Source organism: Oxyura jamaicensis, chromosome 1 (assembly GCF_011077185.1).
Source record: "Oxyura jamaicensis isolate SHBP4307 breed ruddy duck chromosome 1, BPBGC_Ojam_1.0, whole genome shotgun sequence".
In the NCBI taxonomy this organism is placed as follows: Eukaryota; Metazoa; Chordata; class Aves; order Anseriformes; family Anatidae; genus Oxyura; species Oxyura jamaicensis.
In genome coordinates this window covers 202,324,661-202,336,786 of record NC_048893.1, presented here as the reverse complement: position 1 = coordinate 202,336,786, position 12,126 = coordinate 202,324,661, and the positions used below count along the sequence as shown (strand labels likewise).

General features: G+C 49.9%; 1 protein-coding gene across 1 annotated transcript in view; it reads left to right on the top strand.

Annotated features, from left to right (window-relative positions):
* Positions 1-9,997, top strand: part of MOGAT2 (monoacylglycerol O-acyltransferase 2) — a 19,159-nt gene extending 9,162 nt beyond the window's left edge. The window contains exons 3-6 of the mRNA XM_035344094.1: positions 5,182-5,386; positions 6,229-6,403; positions 6,551-6,750; positions 8,248-9,997. Coding sequence (XP_035199985.1) covers positions 5,182-5,386; positions 6,229-6,403; positions 6,551-6,750; positions 8,248-8,402 — 735 coding nt within the window. The 3' untranslated portion in view covers positions 8,403-9,997. The remainder of the gene's footprint in view (positions 1-5,181; positions 5,387-6,228; positions 6,404-6,550; positions 6,751-8,247) is intronic.
* Positions 9,998-12,126: the final 2,129 nt, after the last annotated feature.

Genomic DNA, 12,126 nt, shown 5'->3' with positions numbered 1-12,126 from the left:
AAAAAAAAAAAGAAAAAAAAAAAAAGAAAAAAAAATTCTGCTCGGTTTTGCTCCATGGAGCTCAGCCTATTTTAGTTAGGGGATTGGCAATTGTAGGGTGAGGCAGGACCCGAATGACTTTGGGTGATTTTAAAAGGCAGGTGAGAAAAAAAGCATGGAGAACCCAGGGGGGTGCCCAAAACCTTGCCCAGAAAGTTTATTTCTGCTTCATCCCCCTGTATTCCAATATTCCAACCCTGTTCTAGTCTTTTTTTTTTTTTTTTTTTTTTTTTTTTTTTTACATAACTACATGATATGCCTGCAATACCTGTTGGGCTCAGCTGGGTCTTAGAAGTGGGGAAAATATCCCAAAATGAATCTCTCTGGGCAGTCTGTGGTTGAGCAGGTATCCGGTGGTGCCTGCTGGGGGTTGATGGTTCCTCCAGAGAGATTTTGGATACCATGGATGGCCCTACCTATGCTGTGTTCAATCAGCAGTCAGTAATGAGTCTGCCCAAACCCTTACCTCCATTTACATATCTCCTTCTACACCAAAAGGAGCATTTTTTCTCATCGTGGCCCCTTTATCATGAAGAATACACCCAGTGCTAAAGTAAGAACATATTCCTTCATCATGTGGCCAAGAAATTGCACACCTTCCCTTCTTCTTCTCCCCAGCCCCAAGCCCTCCTGCCAGCATAAGGCTGCTGTCACCAGCCTGCCTCCAGGTCTTTGGTAACCTCTGAGAAGGACGTGCAGAAGGGGAGGACTTAGAGGGACAAATCTCGTCTTCGTGTGCTGTCATCATTCACAGCAACCCCAGCAGGCTCCGTACCAGCAGCTTTATTTGGGGCAACCTGAGATGTTCCTACAGTGTGGAGAAGGTCCCTGTGGACTTCACCGAGCTGTTTTCCCCTCGTGGGGAGCCACAGGAGATTTCTGACCGACTGTGGGGTTATCTAAGTGCCAGCTGGACCTGGTTATCCACAGCATCTGGCAGAGCCTCAACTTCTGCCGTTGTGCTCGGCCACTCGCTGGCTTTCTTTTCGTTGTTGTTTGTGGAAATAAAACGCATCACTGGAGACTTTGTGGACCCCTAGGAGCTCTGCTTTGGGATGGTTCCACCCCTTAGCTCATTCATTCTCACAATTGCATAAACCATGACTGGGGTTATTGTGCGTCGGGGTACATTAGGAGGCGTTGCAGGGTGGGAGAGGTCCAAGCCCCCATGAACCAGGGCTTGCCAGGAACGTTCTCTTTCTTTTCCTGGGAGCACGGTACTATGTGTAACTGGGGATCTTGCGTCGTGGCCCGTGACGTTAAATACAATTTCTGATTTCGAGTACTCTTGGCTATTCATATGGCTTCCTTCTGTTGGACAGAGGAGAGAAGGCAAACACAACACACAGCCAAGTGACCCTGAGCCACCTCTCTCCCCTTTCCTGAGGAGCTTCTCCGACCCATGACTTGGCCCTCTCCTCTCTGCCCCCAAGTGCCTTTGGTATTCTGGCTCCTGGAGAACACCCCAGTGCCCAGAGACATCTTTTTCTCCAGTTATCCCTCTCAGACACCCTCCATTGCCAGGACCCAAACCTCATTTGCCTCGGGAGATGCTGGCAGTACTTGTTCACCCTTCCTTTGGTCTCCCACCCCTGGGTGACCTGCCCACATCCCTTCTTGGTTCAATCCCTCCTTCCTGGCTCCTCTGGTGGTTTCATCCCATGGGGACACTGGCTGCATGCCTCCTCCCATGGGAGATGCTGTTTGGAGGTGCCTGGTGGACAGCAAAGCACCTGGGTGTTTGCTTAGGGTAAAACTGAACAGAAGTTTATCCTGCTTAAAATCAGATTAATGGACATAATAGCCATCACTGAAAGTGGAGTTGGGTCCAGAGGGGGATGCCACATCTCAAGGGGTGAATTAAAACATCCTCGTTAGACTAGTGCTGAACTCCTGTGCTGGTACAGTCACTCAGAAGCCCTAATTCCAATTAGCTTAATTCCCCTCCAAAATGAATTAAAAATCCAAACCAAACACCAAATGAAGGCCACTTTAATTCCAGCTAAGAGCATCTACTGGGGATGTTAATGCGGTTTAACTAATCCAGTTTAAAATTAAGTACGCTTGAGATCCTCACCGCTACGTGGTCTCTTATCGGAGCTGCAGTTCTGCGCGTGCAGTCCCCTAACGTGGCTGAGGATGGCACGTGGGGCAGATCGCAGCACTCCCCTGCAGGAGCTGGGGGAACTGGGGCAGGGTTTCGCCCACGTCTTGGACCCACTTTTGTGTAGACAGAGTAAGGGAAGGGTTTGCTACCAAGAAGTCACTGGGAGCGATGAAAAACTGCAGCTATCAAAGGATTTTCCCATGAAGAAGGGTGAAGTAGACCCCATCCTTCAAATTGAAACTAAAGTTTGGGTTGGAAGGGCCATGGTAGCCACAGACCTGGGATGGAGAAGGCTTTCTGCCCTGCATCCAAGCCTCCCAAGCCCACCACTAAAAGCCAACAGCAGCTCTTAGTGGCCACGGGTCATAAACGTTAGCTTGGCACCTATCAGACAGCACTGGGATCAGAAACTGGTCTCGCCCTACTAAGAAAACACGGTGCCAAGATCTTGTCTCCCTTAGTTGTTTGCACACAGACTGGCTTGGCTGCACCCTCGAGTCTTTTGGCAATGATTAAAGGCTCAACTCACCCGGAAAGCCCGGGGCAGCAGGCACCATCCGGCGGGTGTAGAAGTGACAGGAGCCAGGAGGAGGAGGAGAGTGCCACCCCTCTGCACCTCAACCCCAGCCCCGCAGCCCCCAGGCAGCCCAGTTAAACGTTTTGGGGCCAGAACAGACAAAATGTGGGCCGTGTGGTGTCAGGTATTAACTTCACTGGAGGAGAGGGAGCAGCCTGTTGTGCGTGACCTCTGGCAGGAGAAGGAGGAAGGAGCAAACAAACAGAGGGAAAAACCAAGTGGGGGGATTGAGTTACTGCGTTAAAGAGTTTCCAGAAGGGTGGTTGAGCCTTCAGGGGACTGACCTATGGCTTAAGGGACATTGCTCAGGTCTCTTCTCTGCGACAGGTTTCCTTTCTGACCTTGCTCAAGCTCCTTGGTTTCTCGGTAAGCTCTGGCCCAAACCACGAGCAGACACCGTGACAAGGACGGGGACCTTCTCTCCCCTCCGGTTTACCAAGCTGGAAGAGGCAATTAATTCAGCAAAGCCACTCAGAGGTGGGCAGTGCTGCTGCAGAAACATCAACCCTTGAGCAAGCAGGCTCCTACCCTCCTATTGCCCGCGGCTTAGAGCTGGGAGCTGGATACATGGATTAGGTTCAAGCCCCATAACTCGTAGGTGATTCTAAAGGCCCAAAGTTATGGTTGGTGGGGATACAGATTTAGTGGCATTGAGGCCACTTAGGGATGCAAGGAATCATGTAGCAGAAGCAGATGTGCTATCCAGGAGCATCATTAAAACAGCTGGGGTTGCTTTTAGCTTTGTTTGTGTCCATAAAGAGCCTAAAAAATAAAATAATAATAAAAAAATAATATGGTAATGCAGAGAAAGATGAAAAATCTGGCAGCTGAAAATAGGTATGCACTACCACAGATAAAACACATCACAGGGTGATCTCAATGGAAAGCATCAAGAGGAAATGGGAGCACCCAGATATAGACCTGGGAAGGAACTGCTTGGTTATGCGTAGCATCTCCTGTCCTGTCCTGTCCTGTCCTGTCCTGTCCTGTCCTGTCCTGTCCTGTCCTGTCCTCTCCTCTCCTCTCCTCTCCTCTCCTCTCCTCTCCTCTCCTCCATTCCTCTTTCCCTGCTTCTAAATCACACGGGGACGAAAGGCAGGAGGCCAACGATGAGTGCAGGAGGCATTGAAGCGAGCTGAAACCACTCAAAAAATGAGCACATGGCAGCGAGGGCTCAGCACCACAGCCCCCCTCTGCCCACCGCCGCACCCCAGCACCGTTGTTTGCTCGCTCCCCTCATTAGGAGCAGGCACAGGCGGACAGTCAACAGCGCTCTAGGACGGGTGGGAAATTAGCCGTGATGTGACAAGGTTAAAAACAGACCCTCGTGACTCTCACCCACTCTCTTCCACGAAAGTGCACGCACCATTAGCTGCAACCTGCCTATGGATGGGAGCGGGGCACTCGAAGGGTTGGCGGGGTGAAGCACACCGAGGTTTGTTTCTGCTTGTCCCTGAGTGCTTGGGGCTGTCTGGATGCTCCTGATGGCTCTGTAAACGGGGCAGCCTCAGCACCAACAGCACCAGCAGGAGGGATGTCACACCAGTCCTTCCCCTCCGGGTGGGACACAGCAAGTCCAAACCCTGCTTGTCCCTCGTCTCCCTTTAATCACCCTCTCTCCAGCTGTGCCACCCGTTCTCCTTCCCAGTTTCCAAAACCACTTTCAAAGTGGCCAAGTATTTTGGCTGCACAGCACCTGCAATCTGTCCTTCCCCAAAGCCTGAGCGCGGGCACTTCCCATTCCTGGAAAAACTGCAGCAACCTTGGGCATCCGTCGCTTTTTGATGGACCTGGGGGTTACGTTGGGTTACTAAAACAGGCACAAGAATCTGGGTTCTTGCAGGTGTTCCCATATGGTAAGAAAACCCTCATTTTGTTCCTTGCTAGCTCTGTGAGAGCTGGGGGTCTCACTCCATCGTGTACAAAAGCACCCTCTGATCACTTGACGTGTTACAGGATGGGGAGATCGTTACTGGGGTGGTTCTGGTCATGGGGTGGTGGTCATGGGGGGAAATAATCACCCCCATCACACTTTCTGTATTTTTTCCCTTATTGGAAAATGGACAGGAGGAGGTTTTAAAGAAAAGAGGTTCCCAGCTGCATCGAGGCCAGGTGAAAGCAGCATGGGCTTTGGGCAACCAGATCTAGTGGGAGCTGTAGATCATCCAGTTGGGCTAGGTGATCGTTGAAGGCCCCTTCCAACCACAGTCTATGAGTCTGTGATTAAAGAACTGTGCCACTGGAAAAGTCATTTTGGGCCACAGGGTTGGGGGAAATATGAAAACAGGCAACAAAATACATCACAGGGGAAAAAAAACGGAGCTTTTCAGTTGACCTTTCCCAGCAGAAGGCACAGTGGGTGCCAGGTCCCCCCTGGGAGCCCCGCTGCCTGCTCTCCATAGCCAATGCTCCATCCCCAAGGTGACTGCACTAACCCATGGCCCATCCCTGTCCCCAGCTGGTGAAGACGGCGGAGCTGGACCCCAGGCAGAACTACCTGATGGGATTCCACCCCCACGGCGTGCTGGCCGTGGGAGCCTTTCTCAACTTCTGCACGGAGGCTTCGGGGTTTTCCACGCTCTTCCCGGGCATCACCCCGCACCTGATGATGCTCTCCTTGTGGTTTCGGGTCCCCTTCTTCAGGGACTACCTGATGGGTGGAGGTAAGCAGGTCGGCAGCGGGATGAGTGGGTGAACTGGGTGATTTTGGGGGGATCAAAGGGTGAAAGCACCAGGGAGGCTTGAGATGATCAAGGGGAGCGTTTGTCTCCATCTGTGGCCAACCTGATCCCGTCCATGGACCTGGGCGCTGGAGGTGGCACAAAAGATCTCTCTGAAGTTAAATAGCAAGTTAATAGCTATTAATTAATAGTTACTAGCTGCATTGCAGAACCACGGGGCAGGAGAGGAAAAAACGAAGAAGAAATGAAAATTTATTGATTTTTTAACGTTTGTTTTATTTTCTTTATTGATTGATTTTTTAACATTTTTAACAATGTTTTCTGTTTAACCAAAACAACATGGTTTTGCTGTTTCTGAATTAGAGATTTCTAATTTTTTTGTAAGCAAATAACATCAGGGAGCCAAACTCTGCACCAAATGTCACTTTAAAATAGCAACAGACACTGAAATTCCTGTGTGTTTTACCTAAAGCCAACATTTCACTGACTCTGGAAGCATTCAGGGTGGGACACGGTTTAATCTGACAACAAGCTGAAACAGATTTTCCCTGCAGCTAATTTTCAGTTTACTTTTTTCCTATTTTTTTTTTCCCCTGTTCTTCACTTGTAGGCCAGACAGCAAAGGGATAATCAGATATTTGTGGGGCAGAGCCGTGCATGAATCCAGCGCCGTCCTGGGGAGTTGGGCTGAGTTTTAGTGGAGTGTAGGAAAACTGTGCAAATAAATATCGAGCACCTCTCCAGAGCTGGATAATGGGGAAAAATGGGAGGAAGTCACTGTTAGCCAGGTTGTTAACTTTTTTTTTTCTCTCTCTGTCTCCCAGGCCTTGTGTCCTCCGACAAGGAGAGCGCATCCCACGTGCTGCAGAGGCCAGGCGGGGGGAACCTGCTGACCATCATCGTCGGTGGGGCGCAGGAGGCTCTGGATGCCCGGCCGGGATCCTGCACCTTGCTGCTGAAGAATAGGAAGGGATTTGTCCGTGTGGCCATCGAGCATGGGTGATGCAAGGGACGGGGTCAGGGGGTGCTTGGGGAGGGATGCTCTGGGCTGTGGGTGATCACTGGGGTGTTGGGCAGGTGGTGAAGGGTTTGGGGGATGGGTTTTGTTAATCTTCATGGCCACATGTTGGGTTTGTCTGCCCACAGCACCCCACTGGTCCCTGCCTTTTCATTTGGGGAGAATGACCTCTTCGACCAAGTGAGCAACCCCAAGGGCTCCTGGTTGCGGCGGCTCCAGCACCGGCTCCAGCAGGTGATGGGCATCTCCCTTCCCCTCTTCCATGCAAGAGGCATCTTCCAGTACAGCTTCGGGCTGGTCCCCTACCGCCGGCCTATCTGCACAGTGGGTAAGTCCCTCCCCAGCACGAGGCTGGCCAAAGGGGGGATCAGGGATTTATCACCCCCATGCTGAGCTGGGACACCGTGCCAGAGAGCACAAGATGCCATGGGCTAGCAATCTGTTGGCAATGGAGCATCTCCAACTGCTCACCCACCTTGACTTTCCACCCTAGACATAGCTTTTTAAAAAAGCTCCTGGTTCTGGGACAAGGTTTCACCAAGACAGCAGAATTCCCCAGCAGCAGGTACAAAAAAAAAATCTTAAAAATGTAACTGGGGAAGAGTGCCTGAGCCTGCGGGCAGCTCTGGAGGCTGTGATGTGATGAATTCAACTGAACATGGTGTTGGAGCATCTTCATGATGTGATGAGTTCAGTGGTGCTGGAGCATCTTCAGGGCAAATGAGACAGCACAGAGAAAGAATAACACATGGGAAAGAATAACACAGAGAGAATAACACATAGAGAAAGAATAACACATCTACATACGCTGCTTTGGGACTCTGGCTTGGTCTTACTGCACAACCCAGGCCATCATGAGAAAGTCCTGGAGCAAACATGCAGCCAACCGCAGCCCCAGCACACCTTCTGGGTATGAACCCCCGTGGTAGAGTTGGGTTGAACTTCCTCCAAGCCAATCCCACAAGCACAAGTAGGACGACACCGACATGGTTTGCAGGTTTGCTCAGTAATGAGTGCAGGTGCAGCCACAATCCCCAACCTACTCCCAGTAACAAACCCCATGAACAAGAGGGGCTGGTTGGACCAGAGACCATACCAAGCCTCAAGAAAATTGTTGGTTTTGATGAAATTCCACCCGGTTTCAACAACTCCAGGCTTGGATCCTCAGCGCTGCTGATGGTCTGCAAATCAGCCTAATTACAGAGGCTGTTTGGAGAGGTCAGAGCTCACCCCACTGATCAGGTTTGACAGCCAGCAATTACTTCTAATTGTTTTACAACCCGGTTGGATTGTCTCAATGGTTTTACAGCAGTATCACAAAGGATCTTCATTAGGCTGATGAGGAGCACTGTCACCCGATGATGGAGCCCTCTGCTGCTTGGCAAACACAACTAGGGGAAGAGCACAGAGCAAGAGAGGTAGCTCAGGGCCTTCCACGTCCCCTGCTGCTGGTGGCTGTGGGAGATGGGAAGGGTTTCTTCCAGCGCTGGCCATCAAATTACTTAGTTTTGCCCTGGAAAAAAAAAGTATTTGAGATGTTAGCTGTAGGGAGTGCATGGGGATGCAGCGCTTTTTACTCCAAAGATCTTTACAGAGGGTATCAACCAACTCTGCAGATGGGGAAACTGAGGCAAGGAGAGATGAGACCCAGGAGAGGCAGAAACTGAACCTCCATCTCCCCCTTGGCTGTGCTGTCTCCCAGAGGAGACACAACCGGTCCTATTGATCTGCCCACCACGTCCTTGGAAAGGGGGGACCCAGCTCTGAGCTAAGACATACTAAGCATCTAGAGGGACCTGGCTGAATCTTTGTGTTCCCTTTCCAGTTGGGAAACCGATCCCAGTGCAGAAGAAGTACAAGCCCTCTGAGGAAGAAGTTGATCGAGTCCATCAGAAATACCTGGAAGAGCTGTGCAAGCTCTTTGAGGAGCATAAAGCTAAATACAACATCCCAGAAGACAGTCACCTCGAATTTATATAGAGCTCCTCACCGAAGGTGGAGTCGTGGAGACCAGGCTCCAAGCTTTCCCCCATCTCTGGGACTACTTCGCATCCTCCCTTTAGTCACAGGTAACATGTGGGCCACACAGCATGGGGAGAAGGACTTGGTTTTCCCAGCATTTAAATGGGGTCAGAAGCAGAGTTTTCATTTCTTCTCCCTGGAGGACCCATAGAAGATAACAAGAGAACAAAATCCCATCACTGTTGAACCTGCACTATTGAAACCCCCCAGCAGAAAACTCACACTTCCAGTCTGGCTTGCAGTTTTTGAAGATATTTCCTGGCAGAGATGAATTATTGTTTCCTTTGCATTTAGTTCAAGTTTCATTTTCACAGCCTAGCTGAGAAAAACATCGTGCTGGAAAAAGTCGATTCCTCAAAGATATTTAAAAGGATATAAAGACCTTTACTAGAAAAATATAAACTTTTTTTTTTTTTTTTCTGACTTCAGAGAAAAATTTGGGGCATTGCTTCAAATAACAGATGAGAATCTCTCTGAACGTCTTGCTCAGGGAGAGGCTGCAAAAATGGGAAGATGAGCCGTAATTTCTGCTTAGCTTATGTGTTTTTTTATGCAATATTGTTTGTTTTGATGAACAAATGATCGTTCTCTGCCTGGTGCTCTTGTGTCCGGCTGCTCTGGGCTCTTTAGTCCCCTCAAGCACTACAGTTCACCGAAACCTCAAGTTCCCAGCACGGCGCCGGGCACCCTCTGCAGCAAAATGAGGCCATCCCCTAGGACACAAAAGAAATAAAACCTTTATAAAGGGCAGATCTCTTCCAGGGGGTTCACCCTGCTTGCACTTCTGGGTCCTGGCTCCAGGAATCCTGCTGTAATGTAATTAATTTAATCCCAGACACCTCGTGGTGGGAATGCCTTGGACACCATGGGAGCATGTTGTCCCATCACCGAGCATGTCGTGGCACAAACCGGGCCATTTCCTAAGGAGCGAGCACAGCCAGGAGATGGGAGAAGTGATTTGGGACCGGAAACACGGCTCGTAAAGCCCCGTTTGGCAGGTGACCAAGGCTTTAAATAGCCGCTGCTTCTTGATATCCAGAACTTCCTTAAACTCCGCACTTAATGGGATTTTGCAGCGTGGAAGTTGGAGGTGGCAGGAAGCCGTCTGCTCGGATCAGCTTTACTTTGCCCTATACCTTACACCCTCGCCTTCTTCCCCCTCTCCCCTCATCTCCCTATCTCCTCCCTGCCTTCAGGGAGGCAGAGCACATGCACCGCACCCAGGGCTTTGGGTACTGCGGCTGCAAAAATTGCACTTAGCAAGGAAAAGACACCCCTAAACCAGTGATGTTATTATGTAAAAGGGCCATATCTCTGGGGGGGGGGGGGTTATTCTTTTCCTCCCGGATCAGCACTGATAAAGTCACTCCACGGGATTCTTGGTCTGAATGGCTGGCTGCAAATCCACCCTATTCCCGGAAAACAAGCAGTAACAGGGAAAAAAAATGGATGGAGCCCTTACTGACATCTCAAACCACTCCTTTAATCCCATTATAATCCTGTCAAATAAAGCAGGTCACCTGCTATGTTTTCTTGCTTGTTTGCTATTAAAAGACTTATTTTTTGTTTGTCCTTAATGAAGGGCTGAGGTGCCAAAGCAGGAGGAAGATTTATGCACCAGTAAAGGAGAAGTGATTCTCTCCCACCCGTTTCTTTTGCTGCTCATCACCACCCAAGCTTTATGCTAACTCCAGCTGTTTTTTTCCTGTGTTTTCCTCTGCCTTCCCTGCTCCTGGTCATGCCAGGATCCCAGCAGATCCCTGCTGCTGTGACCTTCTGGGCTCCCCAGTGATCCCTGGTGGGGATCGGTGATGGAGGGGGGTGATGGAGACACCGTGGGGTGTGTGGGGATGCAAGAAGTCCCCAGGGGTGAGGACAAGAAGCTGAGACCTCGATGTGATGGGAAAAGAAGTGAGGTGCTGCTGTTGGGGTGGAAATCACCTGTACCTGGGGGAAAGGATTTGGGGGGACATTGGATGGGTGGTTGGATGTTGTGATACTGAGGAGATGGAGAGATGGGGGAGAAAGAAGGGCATGAGGTCCAGTCCCTGGCATGGACAAGGCATTGAAATGGATATGAAGGATTGGATTTGAAGGAGTGACATGACCCTGCCCCAGCCTGTTGGGAAGGTCACAAAAAGGATGTGCTCCCTGGTGGAGATCTCGGTCTTCCCTTTGTGGAGCCAATGTTGTGATGTTGGAGAGGCACCGACTTTGGGTAGTTTTGGCCTGGGATGGTCCTGGCTTGGGATACCATCTGGGAAGATAGAAAAGACAGAAAACCGGTGATCAGGAAAAAAATCCCAGGGAGGAATGGGGAGCAGGACACGGGAGCTGTCTGCAGGCTGGCAGGGCAGCTGGGGACATGCGAGACCCCATGGAGAGGACCATGGTGCTGGCGGAGAGGGGTGAGAGAAGGGCATTGGCTATATATATAGCTGGCTTCATCTGAGGTCAGTTTTATCTCACAGGCTGGAACGTGTCCTTGATTCCTCAGGGACCTATATAACCCAGGAGGGGTCAGTGCCCGGGCTTGTGTTAAATATAACATTAAGAATAATAATTCATAGTTGCTCCAGGGGGGGCACAGAGCAATGCAATCTCTCCTCTTCTCGAGGGACCAGAGCTGTCTGTGAGTGAAACGCTGTAAGTCAAGAAGCTTTTGTGCCTTTTTGGCATCGCACAAAGCTGCCTGGAGGGTTAAAACCCCTCCGATGCAACCCAAGAGAAGACAAACATCAGGAAAAGGAAAGGGTCTGGGTCAGCCAGACCTCTCCCAGGCTGTTCCTGTGTTTGGGTTCAGACTCTGCAGCTCAGGACGTGCTCAGTTTGAGGAACAGGCCACTGATTATCCAAGCTGTCACCCCAAAATAAGAATTATTTAAAGCTAAAACCACGCAGCATGTTTCCTTCCAGCATTTCCACGCACCGTTCCCTCTGTTGGTCTTGGTCTGAGACATGATCCCAAGGAGAAGGGATAAATTCAGCGCCCCCCTTGCAGAATGGGCAAGGTTGGACTAACAAATTTCAGCCTTTTGGGATTCAACAGAAACTCCAAATTGGAAAATAAGCTAAAAAAAAATAAGAGTAAAAATAAAACTAATCAGGTATTCCTCACCTGCCTGTCTCTTCCTCCACCCAATTCCCTTATCATCTGCCCGGGATTTCGGTTCCCAGAGGCTCTAATCTGGCTTTGCCTTACTTAGCGGGTTCAGATCATGAGGCTCAGAAGAAAACCTCTGACAACCGTCGAATACGAAATACGGGCTAATTCCCCGAGAGGAGGAAAGCCAAGCAAAACACGCTTTGCCCTTCTGCAGCTCTTCTGCTTGACCCGCAAACTGCTCTGCTGCCCTGGGAGTGGGGTCAAAAGGTTGCCTGGTGTTGCAGCAAACGAGAACAACTTTTGGTTTTCTGCTTGCTGAAGGATTTCCTGCTTTTAATTCAATAAAGTCCCCGAATGTGGTATGTTAAACATCCTTCCCTCCCACTGCTTAGCCTTCACCTTTTTCAAGACGAGAAATCAAATTGCAAAAGCATTTGAAACCCATCACTTTGCTTTCAAAATCAGTTAAAACATTTCAAAAAAGCAACCAGAAATACAGCTCTCCCCAAGGATTTTGGACACTTTGACCTCTTTCTTTCTTTCTTTCTTTCTTTCTTTCTTTCTTTCTTTCTTTCT